Source organism: Heterodontus francisci, chromosome 9, assembly GCF_036365525.1.
Source record: "Heterodontus francisci isolate sHetFra1 chromosome 9, sHetFra1.hap1, whole genome shotgun sequence".
Taxonomy (NCBI): Eukaryota; Metazoa; Chordata; class Chondrichthyes; order Heterodontiformes; family Heterodontidae; genus Heterodontus; species Heterodontus francisci.
Genome location: NC_090379.1, coordinates 75,731,430 through 75,755,574, shown reverse-complemented (window position 1 = coordinate 75,755,574; position 24,145 = coordinate 75,731,430). Strand labels below are relative to the sequence as shown.

The 24,145-nt window shown below is 42.0% G+C and overlaps 1 protein-coding gene across 4 annotated transcripts in view; it reads left to right on the top strand.

Moving 5' to 3' along the window:
• arhgap5 (Rho GTPase activating protein 5) overlaps positions 1 to 24,145 on the top strand; it is an 86,536-nt gene that overhangs the window by 9,377 nt on the left and 53,014 nt on the right. For all 4 annotated transcript variants that reach the window (XR_010975721.1, XM_068039339.1, XM_068039337.1 and 1 more), the window contains one exon: positions 166 to 301. Coding sequence is in view for 3 of the 4 variants with exons in the window: in XM_068039339.1 (XP_067895440.1) it covers positions 166 to 301 (136 nt within the window). In the remaining variant the exon portion in view is untranslated. The remainder of the gene's footprint in view (positions 1 to 165; positions 302 to 24,145) is intronic.

The following is a 24,145-nucleotide window of genomic DNA, read 5'->3' as shown; positions in this document are numbered from 1 at the left end:
ACATACAAGGCTATGGGCCAAGTGCTGGAAAATAGGATTAGAATAGTTAGGTGCTTGATGGCCTGCACTGACGTGATGGGCCAAAGGGCCTGTTTCTGTGCTGTATAACTCTATGACTCTAATTGAATTGACAATTTTGCCTTTTATAATTATTACCCTTTAAAGGGACAGAAACCTACATTACCGTCAAGAAGAAACTGGGACAGCAATTACTTTGGGGTGCCTCTTGAAGATGTGGTTACTCCTGATCGCCCGGTACCATATTTTATTGAAAGATGTGTGGAGTACATCGAATCTACAGGTAGGACCTGTGTATTACACTGGAACTGAAATGTAACAGCCTCTACAAAATATTTTGTGGAATCATTGAACATTAGAGCACAGATGGAGACGATTCTGCCCACTGTGCCTGTGTCGATTCTTTTTGAAAGAGCACTCCAATTAATTATATTGCCTGCTTTTTCCAATGTAGCCCCTGCAAATTGTTCCATTTTGCATATATATCTAATTTCCTTTTGAAAGTTACTATTGAATCTGCTTCCACTGCCCTATAGGCAATGGATTCCAGATCATAACTTGCTGCATAAAAAGAATTCTCATCTGTCCTCTGGTTCTTTTGCCAATTATCTTAAATTTATGTCCTCTGGTTACTGACCCACAGGTGAAACAGTTATACCTTACTTACTCTCAGAATAATCCTTCATAATTTTAAACACCTCTAATTAATCTGCTCTAAGGATAATAATTCTAGTTTCTCTAGTCTTTCCACATCCTGATACCATTCTAGTAAATCTCTATATGCTTCTCGCTATTCTGAACAACAACCAAACGTCACTACTTTCTGTTTTCTGTCCATTGGCTAATTTTGTATCTGTGCTACCATTGTCCCTTTAATCGCATGAAGTAACTTTGCTAAGATTTTTATTATGTGGCACTTTATCAAGCACCTTTTCCTACGTCCATATACAGAACACTTCCAGTGCAAGGTGCTCTCATGATTTCAGGAAACGCGCTGTTTTTAATTGTTTGTTTTAGGTAGACTCAAAACTTGGGTCTTCAGGTTTTAAGTTATGTTGTGGCACAGTATAGAAGAAAGCTATTGTGGAACGAAATCACCCCTTGTATATTTTCTTGGTTGGAAGATTTCAGTAAAATATGATATTTGCCCACAGTGAGAATACTGCTTAAGAATGGCAGAAAACTATCTTGTGTTGTTGAGGTTGTGGTGGTGGAGCTCATTGTGAATCTGCTTATTGTCATGATGCCAGTTCTGCAATACTATAATTTTTCAGTTAATAACGTGTGAAGATTTGTAATTATCTCGTGTTATGCCAGCACAATTTTTTTTCCCACTTCTAAACGTTAACTTACTTTGATAAAGGACACAGGAGATTAATGTCTCTGAACCTTCCACTTACTTGATCACTGGTTAAAAGATTATGACCGTTGTAATTGCCTTGTACAAAAAGAATGCAAACTTATACAAGTAATGTGTAAGCATTCTGTCCTACATGGAGTTTTTTGAGGATTCTTGGAAATACTAAAATTTATACCCACTCCACCCCAAACTGAAAGAACCAGCAGTTTAACAACTGTAGCTAGTGTTTAATGTCAAGAAAATAAATATTGTTGCCTTTATTTGGTGAAGCGAGTGTCACAAATTATTGTATTTATAAAAGTATGATTGTGTCAACTCTTATGGAAGAGGGGGAAATTATGCCAGGTATACTGCATTCATTCACTCCAATCATTTTGCGACAATTTGTAACTATGCACTGTAATTATCAATTCAAAGACATATACATGCTGTGAAAGTGTGTTGGTGTCTGAATGCATTTCAAGTATGACAATAGAAAGGAGAGGCGTCCAACCTTATCGGGTGAGGGTCGCATTGCAAATTTTATCCTACATAGGGGGCCGGTGAGCAAATTTCAGAAGGATAAGGGCATTAGAAATTTATTTTAATATTAATGAAAATAACACAATATCTGCACTTTTGTGAACCAGCTTTAAATGAGAAGACTAATTTATTAGTTTACTACGTTGAACACTGATATAGTGAGGTACCAGGCATTGTTTTTGCTTGCGCAAGCAGACACCGTATGTCCGCATACTTGATGTAGCGATGCAGAGTCTTCCAGATAGATGCCCCCCCCCCCTCTCCCTCTGCCCCCATCCCCCCCGCTCACCTTCATTTACTCAGCATGCTGTCAGTCCCTCAGGTTGATCGCACCTACTGTCTCCAACGTGACTTGCTCCACTCATTAACCTTCGGGTCATGCTGCCAGGCCATAGCCAATCACCACACAGGTACGTAGTGCTCTTTGGGAGTTGTCACCTGGATTACGGTTCTGTCCATAAGGACTGGGGAACTACATTTACTAGTAGACGCTCACTTACTGAACGTGGTTGATTGTGATAGAAATCTTTGGCAGGCCGAAATAAATTTAACATCCCTGAAGCTGAAAGCAAATGGCCGAGGGCAAAAACTGCACGGCAAGGAGGAGGAATGGCTAAGTACAGTTTTCATCCGCAGACCGGATGGAAACCTTTGGTGGATGGACTCTGGCTGTATCTTGGGCAATCCTGATATAAAGCATATCTGAAGGACCAAACTGAGTCTGTCAGAACCCATCCTGCCACCAGAGAGCAAAAGGCCTGTGGGCAGTTTCTGGGGGCCATACCTGCTAATGCAGAGTTGTGGCAGAATTGCATCTATAAGCGAGTGTAAGACAGGCTTGTGGTCTCACATGGTTTCTAATCAGTGCTTAGATTATCCATTACTACATGGAGTGCCATGTTGCAACTAAATCATACGGCACTGTGGCAGTGAAGACGAGGATTTGCAGGGTGGCACAATTTTTGAGTTAAGTTCCACTATTGAAAGTGGAAGAGCATCTTGGATAGGATTGATTATCTCTAATATAAGAGGTTGTTAAACTATCAGACTGTTTGTCCACCATCCAATACTGGATAAGCAGAAATTTCCTTCAACTGAAGATGGGAAGACCAAAGCCATTGCCTTCGGCCCTTGCTGCAAGCTCCGTTCCCAAGCTACCAAATCCATCCCTCTCTCTGACAACTGCCTGAGGCTGACCTAGACTATTTGCAACCTAGGTGTCATAATCAACCCCAAGGTGACATATCTGTGTCATCACTAAGGCAGTCTATTTCCAACTCTGTAGCATGGCCAAATTCCTTCCCTGCCTCAGCTCGTCTGCTGCTGAAACCCTCATCCATACCTTTGTTACCTCTAGACTTGATTAATTCAATGCATTCCTGGCCAGCCTTCCACATCCTAACCCTCCATAAACTTGAGGTTATCCAAATGTCTACCTGTGTCCTTACGCCAAGTCCTGTACATTGATCACCCCTCTGCTCACTGACGTACATTGGCTCCCAGTCAAGGAATGCCTCAACTTGAAAATTCTGTTTTGATGAAAGGTCACAGACCTGAAACGTTAACTCTGCTTCTCTCTCCATAGATGCTGCCAGACCTGTGGAGTGTTTCCAGCACTTTCTGTTTTTATTTAAAACAAGGATGTTTTTAAATATCTCCATGGGCTCGCCTCACCCTGAATCTGTAATCTCCTCCAGCGCCACAACCTTCCGAGATATCTGCGCTCATCTAATCCCTGATTTTAGTTGCTCCGCCATTGACAGCAATGCCTAGGTCCTAAACTCTGGAATTCCCTCCTTAAATCTCTCTGCCTCTTTGTCTCTTTGCTCCTTTTAAGATGCTCCTTAAAACCTATCTCTTTGACCAAGTTTTTGGCCATCTGCCATAATAGCAACTTGTGGGATCATAGGAACAGGAGTCGGCCATTTAGTTCTTTGATCCTCTTCTGCCATTCAGTAAATCGTAGCTGATCTGCGACTGAACTCCATATAACTGCCGCCTTCCCATATTTCATAATACCTCTGGCTAACAAAAATGATCAATTTAAGTTTTAAAATAAACAATTGATGTAACGCCAATTGCTGTTTGCGGAAGAGAGTTTCAAACTTCTGCCGCCCCTTGCATGTAGAAGCATTTCCTAATTTCACTCCTGAATTGTCTGTATCTAATTTTTTTGACTTGCCCCCAGTCTTAGACTCTTCAACTAGCGGTAATATTTTCTCCCAATCTACCTTAACTACTGGTATTCCTCTTAATATCTTGAAAACTTAGATCAAATCTAAACTTTCTAAATTCCAGGGAATGCAACCCTAGTTTGTTTAATCTCTCATCGTAGCTTAACCCTTGGAGTCCAGGTATCATTCTGGTAAACCTATGTTGCATTTCCTCCAAGGTCAGTATATGCTTTCAAAGGTGTAATGCCTTGATTGCAGTACTCCAGGTGTGGTCTACATAAAATGTTGTCCAGCTGAACCATGACTTTGCCCCCTTGTATTCTCATCCTCTGGATTTAAAGGCCAGCATTCCATTCGCCTTTTTGATTATTTTATTACCTGTTCATGATGTTTTAATGATCTATGTACCTTATGTGGCTCAGTGTCAGATTTTGCTTTATAACACTTCTATGAAGCTTCTTGGGACGTCACATTATGTAAAGGCACTACATTTAAAAAAATTATTGTTGGTTGTACATTTAGTATCAGAAAAACATAATACACATGCTCTTCAAACGGCTATATATTATTGTTTTCTTAATTCAAATGATCTGATTCTTCATTTTTTTGGCACTGAATTCACACTGCTGTGTTACATTACTTAATTAAAACTATTGGATAATTCACAATTTTTTAGTGCATTATAAACAGACTTCAACTTATAGGACTAAACTGTACAAGGAGGGAAGTCTAAATATGCAGGCGACATTTTTAGTTGAGACCGGAAGATTGGACAATGTTCCAAACCGTTGGGACCCGTGTTTTTGCTGGAAAGGTGTAATGCATCACTAGAGAAGATTCAGTATCAGCTGCATAGGGTGTCTAATGAGAGTTTCTCTGTCCACTGTCTCAAGCTGAACTAGACTGTAACCATTGAACCCTGAGCTGAGCTTTGACCCTATATCTTCTCTCTCACCAAAACCACCTACTTAACTCAATGATCTTCTCTTCATCATAAGGCCAGAATTAAGTCTGATAGCTGACGACAGCACAGTGTCCAGCTCCATTTGCAATTTCTCAGATAATGACCAGATACTGCAAAATCTGGACAACATCCAGGCTTGGACTGATGCGTGGCAACTAACATTTGTGCCTCACAAGTGAAGGGCAATGACCATTTCCAACAAATCTAACCATCTCCCCATAACACTCTGGCACCACCGTCATCTAATCCCCCACGATCAACATCCTGGGGGTCACCATTGACCAGAAACTGAACTGGAGCAGCCACATAAATACTGTTGCTGTTACAGCTGGACAGTAGTTCGGTATTTTGCAGTATTTGGCTCATTTCCTAACTCCCAAAAGCCTCTACACCGCCTACAAAGGACGAGTCAGGAGTGTGATGGAATCTACTCCACTTGCCTGAATCGGTGTAGCTGCAACAACACTGAAGAAGCTCAACACCATCCATGGCAAAGCATTCCACTAGATCAGCAGCTGTCTGCCACCTTAAACATCCACACCCTCCACGACCAATACACAGTGGCTGCCCTGTGTACACGATGTATCGTTGAGGTTCTTCCACAGCATTTTCCAAACCTGTACCATCCACCACCTAGAAGGGCAAGGGCAGCAGGTGCATGGAAACAGCATCACCTGTTAGTCTTACACCATCCTGACTTGAGCTTGTTTCACTGTTCTTTCATGGTTGCTGAGTCATAATCCTGGAACTACTTACTGACCAGCATCGTGGGATAACCTTCATTAGGCAGACTCCAGCAGTTCATGAAGGGGGCTCCCTGCCGCCACCTCAAAGGCAACTAGGGATGGGTAATAAATGCTGACCTTGCCAGCGATTTCTACATCCCAAAAATGAATTTTTAAAAAATCCATCCAACAGTCAACTTGAGCAGTCTCCCTCTATGTCCTGTAATTCTTCATAAAATATATTACGTAATACGCTTAAAAGATTTGTACATGCGATCTCAATTTTTTAAAAAATGACATCATTGTCTGGTTTATATTAAAGCTTAAAAGCAGAAGAAAGGCATTAATGTGATGTGAGCATGTATATTGTGATCACCTTTTCTGAAGAGATCTTGTGTTTTAAACAAGATGTTCATCTAGTCTCTTGTAACATTTATTCATATTTTATACCTATTCTATAAACTCTCTTGGAATGCCCTTTTTTACTTTTATCACGGATGGCCACTAACATGAGGAGTTGCTGTTAGCCGCAAATTAATTTTGAGATGAAAAATGAAAAGATTTTTGTCACAAATTCTGTTGCAAGATATCCAAGTGTCTGTTTTTGCCAATATAATTAATTGCAATAAAAACAAAAAGTTGTTAAAACAAATGTGCATAAATTCATAGGAAGGAAGAGTTGTCTTTGTTCGTGTTACAATATTTACATAACTGCAGTAGAAACTTGCTAAAATGTGGATGGATTTTTAGCAGGATAGAAACATGGAAAGATTTACATCACCGAAGGCGGCCTGTCAGCCCATTCTGTCAGTGCCAGCCGAGAAAGAGCTTTCCAGCCGAAACACGCCTTCCAGCTCTTGTTCCATAAGCGTTGCAGGTTACAGCACCTCAAGTGCACATGCAAGTATTTTTTAAAGCAATGAGGGGTTCTGCCTCTACCACCCTTTTAGACAGTGAGTTCCAGACCTCCACTACCCTCTGGGTGAAAAAACTACTCCTCAATTCCCCTCTAATCCTTTTACCTATTACTTTAAATCTATGTCCCCTGGTTATTGGCCTCTCTGCTAAGGGAAATAAGTCCTTCCTATCCTCTCCTATCTGGGCACCTCATTATTTTGTACGCTTCAATTTAATCTCTCGTCGGCCTCCTATGATCCAAAGAAAATACCAGCCTATCCAATCTTTCTCCATAGCTAAAATCCTCCATTCCTGGCACCGTCCTTGTAAACCTCCTCTGTATCCTTTCTGTGGTGTCGTTCTCTGGCTGTGGTCTAACTAGCGTTTTATATAGATCATCAAAACCTCCCCGCTCTTATACTCCTGGCCTTAGCTAATGAAGGAAAGTACCCTGCATTCCTTCTTGACCATGTTACCTACCTGTCCTATATTCAGGGACCTGTGGACATGCACTCCAAAGTCCCTCTGTTCCTCTACACTTCTCAGCATACTCCCATTTATTGTGTATTCCCTTGCCTTGTTTACCCTTAAATGCATTAATTCACACTTCTCTGGATTAAATTTGATTTGACACTTTTCTGCCTACCTGACCAGACCCTTGCTATCTTCCTGCAGTCTGCAGCTTACTTTTTCACTATTAACCATATGGCCAATTTTCATATCCTCTGCAACCTTCTTAATCAGGCCCTCTACATTTAGGTTCAAATCATTGACATATACCATGAATAGCGAGGGACCTAGTACTGAGCCCTGCGGAACCCCTTCCTGTCGTAAGAACCCCAATCAACTGATAGTATTTTGTATCCGAGTATACTGTAATTTTCCTTTTCAATTATTTAAATTTTGTGGTAACATATTCTAGAATGACTCAGTTTTATGAGTTTTCACGTTGATTTCCAGTTTTAGACATCCTCTCCTTTAGGAAGGCATATTCACAAACATTTTTGACAGGGTTAAAATCCAAGCAATAAGTTGCTTGAGACCTGTTACCTGATGCTTAATATAATGGAACTCAGTACCTAATTTTAAAAATAAATCATGCATCATATGTACACAGCTAAAAAGAAAATGCTAACAGAAATTCACAAGGATCAAATCCTGGTAGTGGTGGGCTGCCAGAATTAGCTTGTGTATCCTTGGGATAGAGAGAGAATTTGTCTTCAAAGTTTTACTTTAGCTATGACATTGAAATTGAAATGGACTTAACAACTTTATCTTGCCACTTGACATCCTTTTCCGCCCTCAATCCCATCAAGGGGCATCTGAGATTGAAATAGTAAGAAACAGGCACTGAATTTTCTAGTCTTAAACATCTTCTAACTGGGACTAATGGCCAAATAGTGCAGAAAAATCCAAAGCCATTTGCAGTTGGCGATCAGCAGTTAAGATATGGAAAAGCAAAATACTGCGAATGTTGGGAATACCCAGCAGGTCAGACAGCGCCCATGGTGTGAGAAATTTAATGTTTCAGGTCAGTAATCTTTTGTCAGACTAGGAAGTTAGAGATGTAACATATTTTACGAAAGGGAAGGTCTGTGATAGGGTGAAAGGCAGGAGAGTTTAAATGACAAAAGGAATTAGGCACTTTACAACCTCTCAGACTTAACATTGAGTTCAACAACTTCAGGTCATTACCGTTGCCCCCTTTTTTTGGGACAGCAGCTTTTGGCGCTGGTTCTTCTTTTCCCACTTAAACCTCCTCCGAAAGATATCTTTTGTTTTTTTTAAATGTTCCATTACCATCTCCTTTTGCCTTGCGCTATCATCCTTTTTGTCATTTAATCTGTCCTGCCTTTCACCCTATCACAGGCCTTCCCTTTTGTTCTCCCCAACCCCTTCCCACTTTCCCTGCCTCTACTTACTTAAAATCTGTTACATCTTAAACTTTTTCCAGTTCTGACAAAAGGCCATGGACCTGAAACGTTAATTCTGTTCCCCTCTCCACAGAGGGTGTCTGATATGCTGAGTATTTCCAGCATTTTCTGTTTTATTAGCTAAGATATGGGTTTGTGAAGTCAGCTTTTCCAGTCTTTTGTCTTGGGGAATGAAGTATACAGCACAGTGAAACTACAGAAGGCAAGATGGTGAGAAAAGTAAATATTGCAATATTGCCTCAAAAAATTTTCCAAAAATACCTATTTCAACCTTTTCAGTCTTTCTTTCCTTCATGCTTTTTACATTGCCTTCATCACAGCTGCATGTTTGCAGAAAGAGCTGTAATGCTTGGTTTTTGTCCTCGGTATACACCAGCATGTTTTCATTTAGTGAACTTTCACAAAATGTTAGTCCAAGAAAGAATTTGCATTTATGTTGCACCTTGTCACATGTCTTGGGACGCCCCAAAGAACTTGACATCTATTGAATTACTTTTCAAAGTTGGTATGTGGGTAAACGTGGCAGTCTCAGCAAGGTCCCAAATGTTGGCCAGGGTTCTCTGTTCTTTAGATAGTGCAGTGGGATTTTTTATATCTGTGTGCACCGTATGGCTCATAGGGCCTCAGTTTAATTACTTATCCAATGGATGATGCTTGTGATGTAGTACCCTTCAGTGCTGCATTGGAAGTGTTAGCCTCGTGCTTGATCCCCAGCTTTCTGATTCGAGGTGAGAATGCCTTCAACTAAGCTAAAATGGCACTCATAATGTTGTGGCTCTAATACTTCCTGTCAGGATAAATGTGATTGCATCAGATCTAGTAGGGCTTTTCTAAGTAGAACAGTTGGTCCACAGGCTGTGTAAGATTGAGGTTTGGGATTCACAAATTGTTTCAGAGCCTGGGCGAGAGTCATGTCCTTGGCTGAGATAACAGGCCTACATTGTCTTAGCTGGCTGCTTTAGAATCTTTCTTAATGAGAGAGAGAGAGCTATTTCTATAAGAATTCTATGTTATGAGAAGTATCATTTATTAAAGGTCCCATTTCTTACAGTTACCCCCCCACCCAGTGAAAGAAATATCCTTAATGACTTCTCACAATTGATTTTTAGCTAACCTAGATACTTCTAAGCTGTCAGCAAGAATAAATGTAAAAACCTCTCCAATAAAATGTGATCATTATCGACTTAGATTGGTGCTTCCCATCTGCAGATCATCTCTGTCAATTCTAAAGTATTGACATGTCATAAATATATATGGTTCAAACAAAAGCTCATGCATGGACTTAAAAGATTCTCCAGCTCTCCTTTTACCTGTATCCTTCTTTTGGATAATTCTTACTAAATACTAGACCTAGTCCTCAATTGACTTAATCCAGATTTCATATCCCTGTTTGCATTAAGTGCCCAATAATTTTACTCCCTCTGACAGGTATCATTCTATCTTGTTTATTTTAAAGTCAGTTTCTCCATGGAACATATGTCAATGCCGTGATGTTTTAAAATGCCTCACTCCACTGGCCACATTAACCATCCCATGCCGTATCGTCAAGTAGCTGAGCATGTCTGAAACCCTTTCTTCAGTGCAGCTTCACCATGCATTCCCGCATGTTAGTTGCTTCACACACAACAAAACACATCTGCACACTCGCACCGATATCCCAATATCCTGCCACATGTTCCATCCGATAAAAGCCATTCTTGGGCTTTCAGGTGATCTTATCAAATGATCAAGGGGGGTTGGGGGAGGTTCTGTCTGAAGACCTTTCTTTATCTCCCCCTGCATGATCCCAATGTCTCAGGTAGTGGCCAGACTGTCAAATGCAGTTCTCTTAAAAAGTTCATAGGCAATCCTATGACATCTCCAAGAGAAAGCTATCAAGTATAATTCTTAACCACACTTCCCTAACTCTTCCAATTCCTCTTTGGCAGTGTGATTTTTTTTTCAGTCTCTGTCTCTTAAACTCAATCACTTACTCTCATCCAGTTTTACACATCCCTTTAGTTACCAGTCTGTCTCATTCATGAGCCCTGGATGAACTTTACAGTCCAATGCAATATGTGAATGGCCTTCCTGCCTCACTGTCAATTGAGGCTCTTATCTGGGCAATTAACCACCAATTAAGGGCTTTGTCCTGTTGCAGCCATAATTAGCCATGCGGTGGGCGACCCTGTCACCGCCAGGGAACCTTGGCACGAAAAACTGTGCAGGCTGCTTTCTGGCTCAGTGGGGTGGCCCTCGTTAAAAGGCACAGTACCTGAACGAGGGACACAGCACCTGGAAAGGGTGGGGTGGTGAGACCCCTCCTCCTCTGACCTACCTGAGGCATGGCTCCAGTAATGCTCCTCGGCCTCTGGTATGGCCACCTCAAGCAGCAGCCACCGCCTCTTCAAGGGCATGACTTAGTGATCCTAAATCATATTCAAGGCCCGCTGCTGTCCACTAATGTGCCTGATTGGCACTAAATTCAGTGGGCCTTCCAGAAAAGAGGCAACATGGATCGTGTCTTCATCGGTTTCTCCAGATGTCGATATCCCCACCATCAGGACAAAACTCCCCCTTGTCTTAGTTAAGTTCTCACTTCTAGATCTCTTGCTGTGATCTTGGAAACCATGGTCACCTGTTCAAAAAAAGCAAAGAATCCATTGAGGTTCTGTGCCAGAGCCCAATGGGTTAATTTGTCCAATCATTTCTGTCAATTTATAAACATAAAAATTTAATATATGAATTTATGCTCAGCAATACAAAAGTTGTGTGGTGAATTAAATTTAAAAAAAAGCTGTCAGCACAAAGGGTTAACTTCTGTGCTTGTTTTCAAGGGGGCAGAGCAAAACATTCCCAGATGCGTCACTTTATGGATTATTTTTACCAATCAAGGATGAACCAAGCACAATTTTAAACTTTTCCCAAGTCTTTGAGCCATTTTAAACTTGTACAAGTTTTTTTTATTGTTAGGAATTGAAAACAACAAAATCAGCGGTAACATTTCCAACTGTTCCCAAACTTATTAGCTTCTTTCTCAAACCGATCTTTCAATTTCTGATGTTTATGAATAACACCCGGCATTAACAATGACTCAGCAGTGGCTTAAATATACAGTATACTTTCAATGTGTAAGGGTACTGCCTCATAGGAGTATGCACTGGGCTGCTAATATCTTCGAGGTTGGTCATGTTTCCATGATCACGTTTATGGGTTGCAAATACACGACCTGTGGTATCAACAGTGCAGACTACCAGTCTGTCACTCCCATCATATTGGAGGGGGGAAACCACCTCTCATGGAGAGGCAAGTAGGAGTCATTGGGGAGGCTGGCTTACTGACCTGCAGGACTGAGAGACCGCGGCAGCCACTGGCCAGGCCCTGGTTTCAGTTCGCATGGCCTCTATCACTGCCTCCATTCTCTCTAGTCACTGTCCGACAGGGTTGGGACTCATCAATGCTAGAGGAGGAGGAGATGAACTAGGCTCACTATTTCTGTCAGTTCCCTCACCACCCCCCATGCCTATTATAGCAGTTGCAAGTGTAATGGCCCAAACGATTGCAGTTAAAATAACTCACTGGGCCATTCCATCTCAGCATGGGATTTTAGGCGGTCCCAATTCCTGGCTGGGTAAGAGCCTTCGCCTGCTACCTTAGCTTTTGCAGGGGCTCGAGGGTTGTTGCCACAGACCTGTCGCATGACCATACCGGTGTGAAGGATCAAATCATCTCGGGTCACTGCTTTAGTGTTATAAATTCCCAATCCACGACGGACTGCTGGCTGGAATCCTTTCAGGAAAAGGCATCGTCCTCCTGGTCCTCCCCCTCTCGGGTCTTATGATAACAGTCTTGGAGTCTCTGTGTATACACCCAAACTTTCAGTGGGGTCCTGTTTTATCTTAACATGGACCTCATGGAAATCAATGTTCTCTTCCCCAGGCCCCTATGTAGGTCAGCCTCTATCTCCTTGAGAGAGCCTTTGGCTATAGTGTCCCTGTCCATCTCCTGCTTGAACTCTAGAGAGCGTGCAGATAGGAGGGTGTGTTTAAAGTCATCACACTCTAACTCTGTGTGTGAAGTCTTAAAAATTTTCCATTTTGACAGGAGGAGGAGGGGGTTAGTGCTCCTATCCACTGTCATTCCTAACTCTTCCCTCAGGGCCCTGACCTCGCCGAGGAAAAGGAACCTTGCACAGTTGTGACTTCTTCTCTGACCAGGTGGATGGGGACGACTCTTCACCGCCCCCCCTCCCCACCACGCTCCTCTGTCTTGACCCTGGCTAGCATAACCGTATAGACTTGTCTGTCTTGTGCAGGAGAGGTGGAGCAGAGAAATATATTGTCCCAATAAGGGCCAGGGTCACCTGTTCCTATTTTGGAGACAGCAACCATCACTGCTTGCTGTTGGCTGATTTGTGTCTGTAGTTGACGGAGCTTATCTAAACGTGGGGCATGGTCTGCTTCAGGGAAGGCGATAGTTTGCTGCAGAACTATCTCCCTTAAAGCTCCCCTTGCATCTTTTAACTCACTGAGCCTGGTGTTTTCTGCCTGCAATTCAATATTTTGTTGCAGTATCTGCTCTAGTTTTTTCCTTGTATAATGCGCTCAGTCATGAGTTTGCTGTTCCCACTGTAACTGAGTGCAGGATAGCAATGCTCTGCTGCTAACCTTCGTTTTATTTTTGTAACTTATCCAATTGCTCTCTTAGTTCTTGTTTTTTCCTATTTAACTGTGAGGCACATAAATGTCATCCATAGGCCAATTTATCCTGGCCCTTTTTTAACTTAAATTTGTGTTTCTGGAGCTTCTCAGAGCCTAACGAGAATGCGCTTCTAATTCCCATCACACTTTCCTACAATTTTCAGTATATCTCTCTGACTCGCTGCCCCGTCTTCTCCATCAAGCTATCAGCCATTCCCTGTGATATGCCGATGTCATTGTGCTTCAGTCTTTACTTAACCAAAACTCTCCTGATGTCTTCTACCCATCTCATGCATTTAGCTAAGCTGTTGCTTCTCACAGCTCAAGCCTAAGATTCCGACCACTGTGTATCCCACTTCTGATACCAGTTTGTAAGAGTTTGGTTCGGGATTCACAGATACCCAGAGAAGGCTCATAAGGTGATTTTAAAATAGTTTATTGAGCCACAGTTTGTATAATGCATAAGCTAAATAGACAGAAAATGTACATGACCCGTGACAGATGAGAACAGTTTACCGATCCCGGCGAAAAGCAAGCGAGCTGATCTCTGCAGCTGGGACGACAGCCTTTTTCAGCTGATTTCTCCTGCTGGAAGTGGCAGTCCTCCCTCTCCTCCTCCAGTTAGCCAAGGTGTCAAGAAGCTCTCTATTTTCTGCTAGACAGGGGCTACTATCTCTGTTCCTCTGAGCATCCATTGATATCCCTTATGTTCACCCTATGTCAATCACTTCTAACCAGTGAGTAGTACCCGAGGTGTCGGGGTGGTTCCCTCCCCCTTGTCCATCATTCTTTCTGCCGAATTGATCTTTCAACTTATCTCGTGCTTGGTGTCATTTGTAAACTTTTGCCAGACACTTGTCTGGAGAGGGTTTGAGGCTCCATCTTATCAGCTTTAGGAATGTCTTGTTTCAGAACCTGTGCTAGTCATGCCCTTGGCAGAGGTAACAGGCCTACGCTGTCCTAGCTGGCTGCTGTAGAATCCTTCTTAATAGGAGAGAGAACTATTTCTGTAAGTATTCTATATTATGAGAAGTTCTTCTTTTCCTCCTTCTTCTTTGGCCTCCTTGTCTCGAGAGACAATGGGTAAGCGCCTGGAGGTGGTCAGTGGTTTGTGGAGCAACGCCTGGAGTGGCTATAAAGGCCAATATTAGAGTGACAGACTCTTCCACAGGTGCTGCAGAAGAAATTGTTTGTTGGGGCTGTTACACAGTTGGCTCTCGCCTTGCGCTTTTGTCTTTTTTCCTGCCACTGCTAAGTCTCTTCGACTCACCAACTTTAGCCCCGCCTTTATGGCTGCCCGCCAGCTCTGGCGATCGCTGGCAGCTGACTCCCACGACTTGTGATCAATGTCACAGGACTTCATGTCGCGTTTGCAGACGTCTTTAAAGCGGAGACATGGACGGCCGGTGGGTCTGATACCAGTGTCGTGCTCGCTGTACAATGTGTCTTTGGGGATCCTGCCATCTTTCATGCGGCTCACATGGCCAAGCCATCTCAAGCGCCGCTGACTCAGTAGTGTGTATAAGCTGGGGGTGTTGGCCGCCTCGAGGACTTCTGTGTTGGAGATATGGTCCTGCCACTTGATGCCAAGGATTCTCCGGAGGCAGCGAAGATGGAATGAATTGAGACGTCGCTCTTGGCTGACATACGTTGTCCAGGCCTCGCTGCCGTAGAGCAAGGTACTGAGGACACAGGCTTGATACACTCGGACTTTTCTGTTCCATGTCAGTGCGCCATTTTCCCACGCTCTCTTGGCCAGTCTGGACATAGCAGTGGAAGCCTTTCCCATGCGCTTGTTGATTTCTGCATCGAGAGACGGGTTACTGGTGATAGTTGAGCCTAGGTAGGTTAACTCTTGAACCACTTCCAGAGCGTGGTCGCCAATATTGATGGATGGAGCATTTCTGACGTCCTGTCTCATGATGTTCGTTTTCTTGAGGCTGATGGTTAGGCCAAATTCGTCGCAGGCAGCTGCAAACCTGTCGATGAGACTCTGCAGACGCTCTTCAGTGTGAGATGTTAATGCAGCATCATCAGCAAAGAGGAGTTCCCTGATGAGGACTTTCCGTACTTTGGTCTTCGCTCTTAGACGGGCGAGGTTGAACAACCTGCCCCCTGATCTTGTGTGGAGGAAAATTCCTTCCTCTGAAGACTTGAACACATGTGAGAGCAGCAGAACTATTTCTATAAGTATTCTATATTATGAGAAGTATTATTTACTAAAGGCCCCATTTCTTACAGCTATATAATCTTTAGGTGGAAAAGATTCATCGTTCTTGGCTGTATTGTCTTTAGGAAGGGAAAGGTGTCATTGTACAATGTGGAGAATTGATTGAGTGTGGAACTAAACAGATTTTCATTACCCTAACCAATTTTTATTTTACTGACTTGGGAGCTGTGTGCAGTTTTGGGTAGTTCCCTTAGGTGGCTACACATCAAATTTTCAACTGATATTTTTTCCCCTCAGAGATTTGGTCAGTATGCTTTGAAAAATAGTGTATTCATTTGATAATCAACTGTTCTAGCCTTTGTGCAAAAAATCTGATTTGATACAAATCTGTTGCAAAGGATCGCTTTCTGGGTGTTTCCATCCATTCAACTACCTTTGCTGGTTCTTTTTTGCAGTGCCCCCCACCCCAAACCAAACCTTCCACTAGGCTCCCCTACCCAAGTCTTGAAACCTCATTTCTCTTCCATTTCCCATGGTGCCCTGTCAAGAGGTTATTCATTTGCTCCCTTGACCCTATTCCAATTAAATTGCTGGTGTTCATGATAGCTGATGGCGTAAATGGCTCCTTCTGTTCAGATATGGACACCTTGCCTTCAAAACCACCATCATCACACTTCTCAAAAAAAACCACCCTCGAACAATCTATGCATGCCAACTACTACTCCATCACCAACCTCCCTTTTCTTTCCAAAGTCCTTTGAATGTGTTGCCATCTCCATATCTGTGATGACCTTGCCTGCAACTCCCTGTTTGAATTACTCCAATCAGTTTTCAGCCCCTGCCACAGCACTGAAATAACCATAACCAAAGTCACATGATACCCTTTGTGTCTGTGACCATGGCGCATTATTGCTGCATGTCCTCCCTGACCTCTCTGCAACTTTTCAAATGGACAGTTCCACTAGCCTTCTGTAATGTCTCTTTTCTATTATATAGCTCTGTGTCACTGCCCTCACTTGGTTCCACTCTTGTCTACTTAATCGTAATCAGAGCATCTTTAGCAATGGCACCTCTTCCTGTCCCCCAGCCCCCATCATTGCCTCTACTGTCCCCCAAGGATGTACTTTTGGATGCTTCTTCCTTAAATCCATATTGCCCCATAGCATTTTGCTTCTGAAGTTCAAATTGGGTAAACTGAAAGATTAAACAAAATGGAGGCGTGTTCTTCAAAAAAAAGTGAACTTGTGCCATATCCTAGCCACTCATCACAGATGTGAGAACTATAACGAAATCAGCGGATATCTTGTTGACCCAGTTAAATTAGCTGGTCTTAATTTTAGCTGCCGTAGGTCATGGTTTCGTTTGAGATATTTCTGAATTTTATTTTGAATGTTTGCTGCCCTCTTGTTGCCATTTTCTCCTTCAACCCCACCCCCACCCTGTTTCCTCCAGGCCACATACCTTCCATGTTCAGGAGTGTCTGGGGTTTGCATCGCATATTCCCACTCTTTGTCAACTGCCAGGAGGTGTGGAAAAGTGCCTGTTCCATTTTTCCTTTTTCTGTAATAGCAAGCCCGGTTTCCATTTGTCATGGCTGAAATTGGGAACTCAGTATTCAGGGCGTTATACCTGAATCCTACATCTCTACAGTGTCATTTAAAATTGCGGGTGGGGAAATTTACTGCATTTGGTTGATCGCCATGCTCTTGGATATCGTGTGTATAATATTTTCAGCCAGAAGATTTGGAAGGGATTGTCTGGGCTTTATCCTTCTGTGCAAATCCATTTCTTGATGCATTGTGATAACTAACATGGAACTGTCTTGCAGGGTGAGAATGGTTTTCCTTATTTTTCCTTTATTCTTTGGAGAGCTACTGTAAAATGCTTTACAGTCTCCTCATTTTGAAATTGCTTAATCAAATGATTTAATTTTTGCCGAAGCAAAAATGGCTCATGTGCTGTTAGTTCAGACGAGTGAATAATTAGATTTTATAACCAAAAAAGGACAAAGAATAACAGACTAATCCCTGAGTTAACGGGATTGTCTTATGAGGAGAGATTGAGGAAACTGGGCCTGTATTCTCTGGAGTTTCGAAGGATGAGAAGTGATCGCATTGAAACTGACAAAATTTACAGGACGTGACAGAGTGGATGTAGATAGGATGCTTCCCCTGGCTGGTGAATCTAGAACTAGGGAACATAGTCTCAGAATCAGGGATAGTCCATTTAAGACTGAGATGAGGAGGAATTTCTTCACTCGGAGGGTGGTGAATCTTTTGGAATTCTCTACCCCCAGAGGGCTGTGGAAATTGAATCATTGAGTATGTTCAAGACAGGAATCAATAGATATCTGGATACTAATGATATCAAGGGTTACGGGGATAGTGCGGGAAAGCGTTTAGGTGGATGATCAACCATGATCTAATTCAATGGTGGAGCAGGCTCGACGGGCTGAATGGTCTACTGCTGCTGCTATGTTCCTAATAAGGGTAGACTTTGTTAGCCTGGTAGAGATGAAAAGAAATAGACAACATATTCAAATGCCAGGAATTGAATTTGGAGTTCCCAAGTTTATTCCATGTTTGGAGACTGGCATCTCCAAAATTAAATGTGAGATCTTTGGGATTTGAGTGGTAATGTTATGACATTGTATTGCATGCACACCAAGTAGTTAATTTTAGACGATTTTTAATATTACCCCAAAAAGGGCAAGCAAGTGAAAATTTTACCAGTATTAGTAAACAAAATTTCCTTCCTAGCCCCACTGAGCTTTGGTCATGGGAGCCAGAATTGCAAAACACCATTACACTGTGGTTTCGGATCTACACGTAGGTCTGAAACCATCAGATCTTGGGTTTTCCACAGGAAGGTCAAATCAGTATGCTATTTACCCTGTTGACTCAATCTTTTAATGTAAAGCAAAAATCTCTTTTTAGTGACACTAGATGTGTGAATGCACCCTTACTTGTGAAGTGTAATCTTTGCTTAATGCTGGGCCAAGATTGTTTGGATTCAAGCCTTTGGGAGTTATGTTGTTGGCCACAAACATTGTTAAAAGTTCCATTCAAGTGGAGTTCTTCAATTACTTTTTTTTTCTCTACCTAGATTATGTATACATGCATGTGTATGATTTTAATATGCTGAAGAGTGCAATAATTTACAGAGCAGATTTTAGAGTGGGTATAGTAGTGGTTTCATAGCACCAACATTAGTTTCTCCAGAATTGAATTTATGGTTCAATTCTCTCTCCAATTCTTTCAACCAAGGATTTGGATGAAGTCGACTGTGCAATGAAAACTAACCTAAGAATGGTTGGTATTGCTGTATGTTATGAAACTGGTTCCAAATTCACAAAGGGGTTGATTTGATTTTTGTTGTTGAATGGTAATACTAGACCCTGCTGAATATTATGTTACACTGTTTTGCACCATGTTGCTTTTTGCATATTATAACCACTAGATCCATCTGTAGGTATTGGCAGACTTTTCTGTTTAAGTTGACTAATTTAGTCGGATCATGTCTTTAAACAGAATCGATGGTATGAAGATTTAGACTTTGAGATATTCCATTAAACAAAGGAAGCATTGTTAACCTTCAGTCATAAAATCTGGCAAACCACAACTAAAGAAATGCAAGTGATTGTTGCTGTTACAATCTTTCATGCCAAAGATAAGATATTACAAAATAAAGATGGTTTTTCTATTTTCCTAAGTGGATGATACAAGCAATGATGGACTGGAGATGACCCTCTGTTACATCTAGCCTGTCACACCATTGTGATACCTTGTAAATCACAACATAAACATTCCCCACCCCACCCAAAACCATGTGATCGCCTCGAAGAGGTGAAAAACCAAGCCAATTTGGGAAAAACAAAACTGGGAAGTTCCCCTCTCACTCCCATAGGCAATCAAAACTGGTCCAGGAGATTACTCTGGTCCTGATAATTTTATGGTGTACCTACCTTCTGTACAATGTCCTTGCAAGAAACTTGTCCAGTTCACAATTGAAGAAATTCAGTGCATCGATATCCAAGCTCATGAACCAGCAGTCTGTTGCAGATTGAATAGAATCATGGAAAGTTTAAGGCACGGAAAGAAGTCACTTGGCCCATCATGTCTGCACCAGCCAAGAAACAAGCCGCCCAGCCTAATCCCACCTTCCAGCATTTGGTCTGTAGCCCTGCAGTTTATGGCACTTGAGGTGCATATACAGACACCTTATAAATGAGATGAGGGTTTCTGCCTCTACTGTCCTTTCAGGCAGTGAGTTCCAGAGCCCCACCATCTGGGTGAAAAAAAAGTTTCCTCATCTCCTCTCTGATCTTTCTGCCAATCACTTTAAATCTATGCCCCCTAGTCACTGACCTCTGCTAAGGTAAATAGGCGCCTCACAATTTTGTACATTTCAATCAAATCTTCCCTCAGCCTTCTCTGTTCCAAGGCAAACAACCCCAGCCTAACCCATCTTTCCTCATAGCTGCATTTTTCCAGTCCTGGCAACATCGTCATAAATCTTCTCTGTACCCGCTCTAGTGCAATTACATCCTTTTTGTTCTGAGGTGACCAGAACTGCATGCAATCCTCAAGTTGTGGCCTAACTAATGATTTATACAGTTCCAGCATAACCTTCAGATAGCCATTGTTCTGTCGGAATAGAACCATTTCTTGATATCCAACCTAGATCTGCCTTGTGCAACTTAAAATTGTTGCTCCTGATCCTTCTGAACATATTTAATTGGAACAAACTGTCAACTCAGACACAATCTGTTCCCTTCATCATCTTATAAACACTGATCAGATCACCCCAAGTCTACACTTCTCTAATGTGTAGAGTCCCAGCTCTTTTAGCCTATCTTGATAATTTAAGATGTTTTAACTAATTTAGTGATCCTCCTCTGTGTCCTTTCCAAATCCTCTATCACCAATCAAGTGATAAGACCAGAACTGGTCACAGTATTCTAACTACAAGTACAAAGAGCAAAGAACAGTACAGCACAGGAACAGGCCATTCGGCCCTCCAAGCCTGTGCCGATCTTGATGCCTGTCTAAATTAAAACCTTCTGCACTTCCGGGGACCGTATCCCTCTATTCCCATCCTATTCATGTATTTGTTAAGATGCCTCTTCAATGTCGCTATTGTACCTGCTTCCACCACCTCCCCCAGCAGCAAGTTCCAGGCATTCACCACCCTCTGTGTAAAGAACTTGCCTCGCACATCCCCTCTAAACTTTGTCCCTCGCACCTTAAACCTATGTCCCCTAGTAGCTGACTCTTCCACGCTGGGACAAAGCTTCTGACTATCCACTTTGTCCATGCCACTCATAACTTTGTTCATGTCGCCCCTCCACCTCCGTCGTTCCAGTGAAAACATTCCAAGTTTATCCAACCTCTCCTCGTAGCTAATGCCCTCCAGACCAGGCAACATCCTGGTAAACCTCTTCTGTACCCTCTCCAAAGCCTCCATGTCCTTCTGGTAATGTGGCGACCAGAATTGCACGCAATATTCTAAGTGTGGCCTAACTAAGGTTCTGTACAGCTGCAGCATTACTTACCAGTTTTTATACTCTGTTCCTTGACCGATGAAGGCAAGCATGCTGTATGCCTTCTTGACTACCTGATCCACCTGTGTTGCCACTTTCAGTGACCTGTGGACCTGTACACCCAGATCTCTCTGCCTGTCAATACTCCTAAGGGTTCTGCCATTTACTGTATACTTCCCATCTGTGTTAGATCTTCCAAAATGCATTACCTCACATTTGTCCGGATTAAACTCCATCTGCCATTTCTCCGCCCAAGTCTCCAACCGATCTATATCCTGCTGTATCCTCTGACAATCCTCATCACTATCCGCAACTCCACCAACCTTTGTGTCGTCCGCAAACTTACTAAGTACTATATTGTCCAATGAACCTACTCTATTCTAGCAGTTGCTTCATGGCATTGCTCATGAATCTTTAGAGGTCTATGCACATGGAACACCCATATCTCTTTCTCTACCTGCTTTAATGATTTTCCCTGAAGGTTTAGAATTCACTGTGCTCAAAGGGAGTCATTACAGCATAGAAGGAGGCAATACAGCCCAGCGAGTCCATGCCGGCTCTCTAGCGCAATCCAATCAATCCCATTCCCCTGATCTATCCCTGTAGCCCTGCAAGTTTATTTCCCTCAGTGCCCATCCAATTTGCTTTCATTCATCATCTCTGATTCCACCACCCTCGTAGTCAGCAAGTTCAAAGCACTTTTCCAGGTTAAATATAATTTGCCAGACACAAGCCCAATCCCCCAATGCATCAAGATCCTCCTGAAGCAGTCAAGCATCATCCTGACACTTGCACAAATCTTTTATCATCTGCAAACTTTCAGATTGTGCTTTCAGCTCCTACATCTAGATCGTTGATGTCTGTGAGATGCCATTGGTGTTTCCAAAAAAACAGATCAAAAATACGTTTATAACTTGATAGACTTGTTAGCAAAATTAAAGTCCATGGAATTAAAGAGACAGTGACAACATGGTACAAAATTGGCTAAGGGACAGAAAGTGGAGAGTAATGGTGAATGGCTGTTTTACAAACTGGAGGGAAGTGTACAATGATGTTCCCTAGGAGTCAGTATTATTAGGACCACTGCTCTTTTTGGTAATGTGTATTGGGACAGAATTAATTAATATAATAGTAAAGGATCCTGTAGGGAAAAGTGATCATAACATGATAGAATTTCACATTCAGTTTGAGGGTGAGAAACCGGTGTCTGAAACTAGTGTCTTAAACTTAAATAAAGGCAGTTGCAAGGGTATGAAGACAGAGTTGGCTACAGTGGACTGGGAAAAAGGGTTGAATCAGTGGCAGACATTTAAGGAGATATTTCATAGTTTTCAACAAGATATATATCATGGAGATAGAAAGACTGAGAAGGAAGCACCATCCATGGTTAACTAAGGAAGTTAAGGATGCTGCGATGATTAGAGGTAGGCCAGAAGATTGGGAAAATTTTAGAAACCAGCAAAGGATGATTTTAAAAAAAGAGGGAGAAATTAGAATGAGAGTAAACTAGCAAGAAATATAAAAACAGATCGTATAAGCTTCTACAGTATATAAAAAGGAAGAGAGTAGCTAATGAGAATGTTGGTCCCTTAGAGGATGAGACTAGGGAATTAATAATGGGAAAGAAGGAAATGACAGACTTTGAACAAGTGTTTTCTATCTGTCTTCATGGAAGAAGACACACAAAATCCTAAGAATAGTAGAAAGTCAAGGAGCAAAAGGGAGGGAGAAGCTTAAAATGATCAGTATCACTAGAGAAAAAGTATTAGGAAAACTAATGGAACTAAAGGTTGACAAGTCCCCTGGACCTGATGGGTTGCATCCTAGGGTCTGAAAAGAAGTGGCTGCAGAGTTAGCGGATACCCTTGTCTCAAGGGCAATTAAGGATGGGCAATAAATGCTGGCCTAGCCAGTGACACATCCCATGAATGAATATTTAAAAAAAAATGGTTGTAATCTTCCAGAATTCCCTAGACTCTGGAAAGGTCATGGTAGATTGGAAAACTGCAAACGTAACATATCTATTCAAGAAAGGAGGGAGACAGAAAGCAGGAATTTCTGGGGCAGTTAGCCTAACATCTAAATGTTAAAATGCTTATTTAAGCAATTATTTAATAAAATTATTAAGGAAGTAGTAGCAGAATATTTAGAAAATCATAATAGTCAAGCAGAGTGATATGCTTTTGTGAAAGGAAAATTGTGTTTGACAAATTTATTAGAGTTCTTTGATGATGTAATAAGCAGGTTGGATAAAGGGAAACTAGTAGATGTCGTATATTTGGATTTCCAAAAGGCATTCTATGAGGTGCCTCAAAAGGTCGCTGCACATGTTGGGGGTGATATAATAGCATGGATAGAGGATTGGCTAACTAACAGAAAACAGAATTGGGATAAATGGATTGTTTTCAGGTTAGCAAACTGTAACTAGCTGGGTTCCACAGATATCCGTGCTGGGGCCTCAACTATTTTTATAATCTATATTAATGGCTTGGATGAAGGGACCAAGTTTATTGTAGCCAAATTTGCTGACGATATAAAGATAGGTAGGAAAGCAAGTTTTGAGGAGGATACAGTGAGTCTGCAAAGGGAAATAGATGCTCAAGTGAGTGAGAAAATTTTTGGCAGATGGAGTATAATATGGGAAAATGTGAAGTTGTCCACTTTGGTAGGAAGAATAGAAAAGCAGAATATTTTTTAAATGGAAAGAGACTGTAGTATGCTGTGGTACAGAGGGATCTGGGTTTGCTCGTTCATGAATCACAAAATGTTAGCATGCAGGTAAAGCAAGTAAGTAGGAAGGCAAATGGAATTTTAGCCATTGTTGCAAGGTGGATAGAGTATAAAAGTAGTGAAGTCTTGTTACAACTGAACAGGGCGTTGGTGAGATCACACCTAAAGTACTGCATACAGTTTTGGTAACTACATAAGGAGGTATATACTTGCATTGGAAGCAGTTCAGAGAGGGTCACTAGGTTGATTCCTGGGATGGAGGGGGTTGTCTTATGAGGAAAGGTTGAGCAGGTTGGGCGTATACTCATTGGAGTTTAGAAGAATGAGAAGTGATCTTATTGAAACATATAAAATTCTGAGGGGGCTCGCTCGACAGGGTAGATGCTGAGAGGATGTTTCCTCTTAATGGGAGAGATTAGAACTAGGGGGC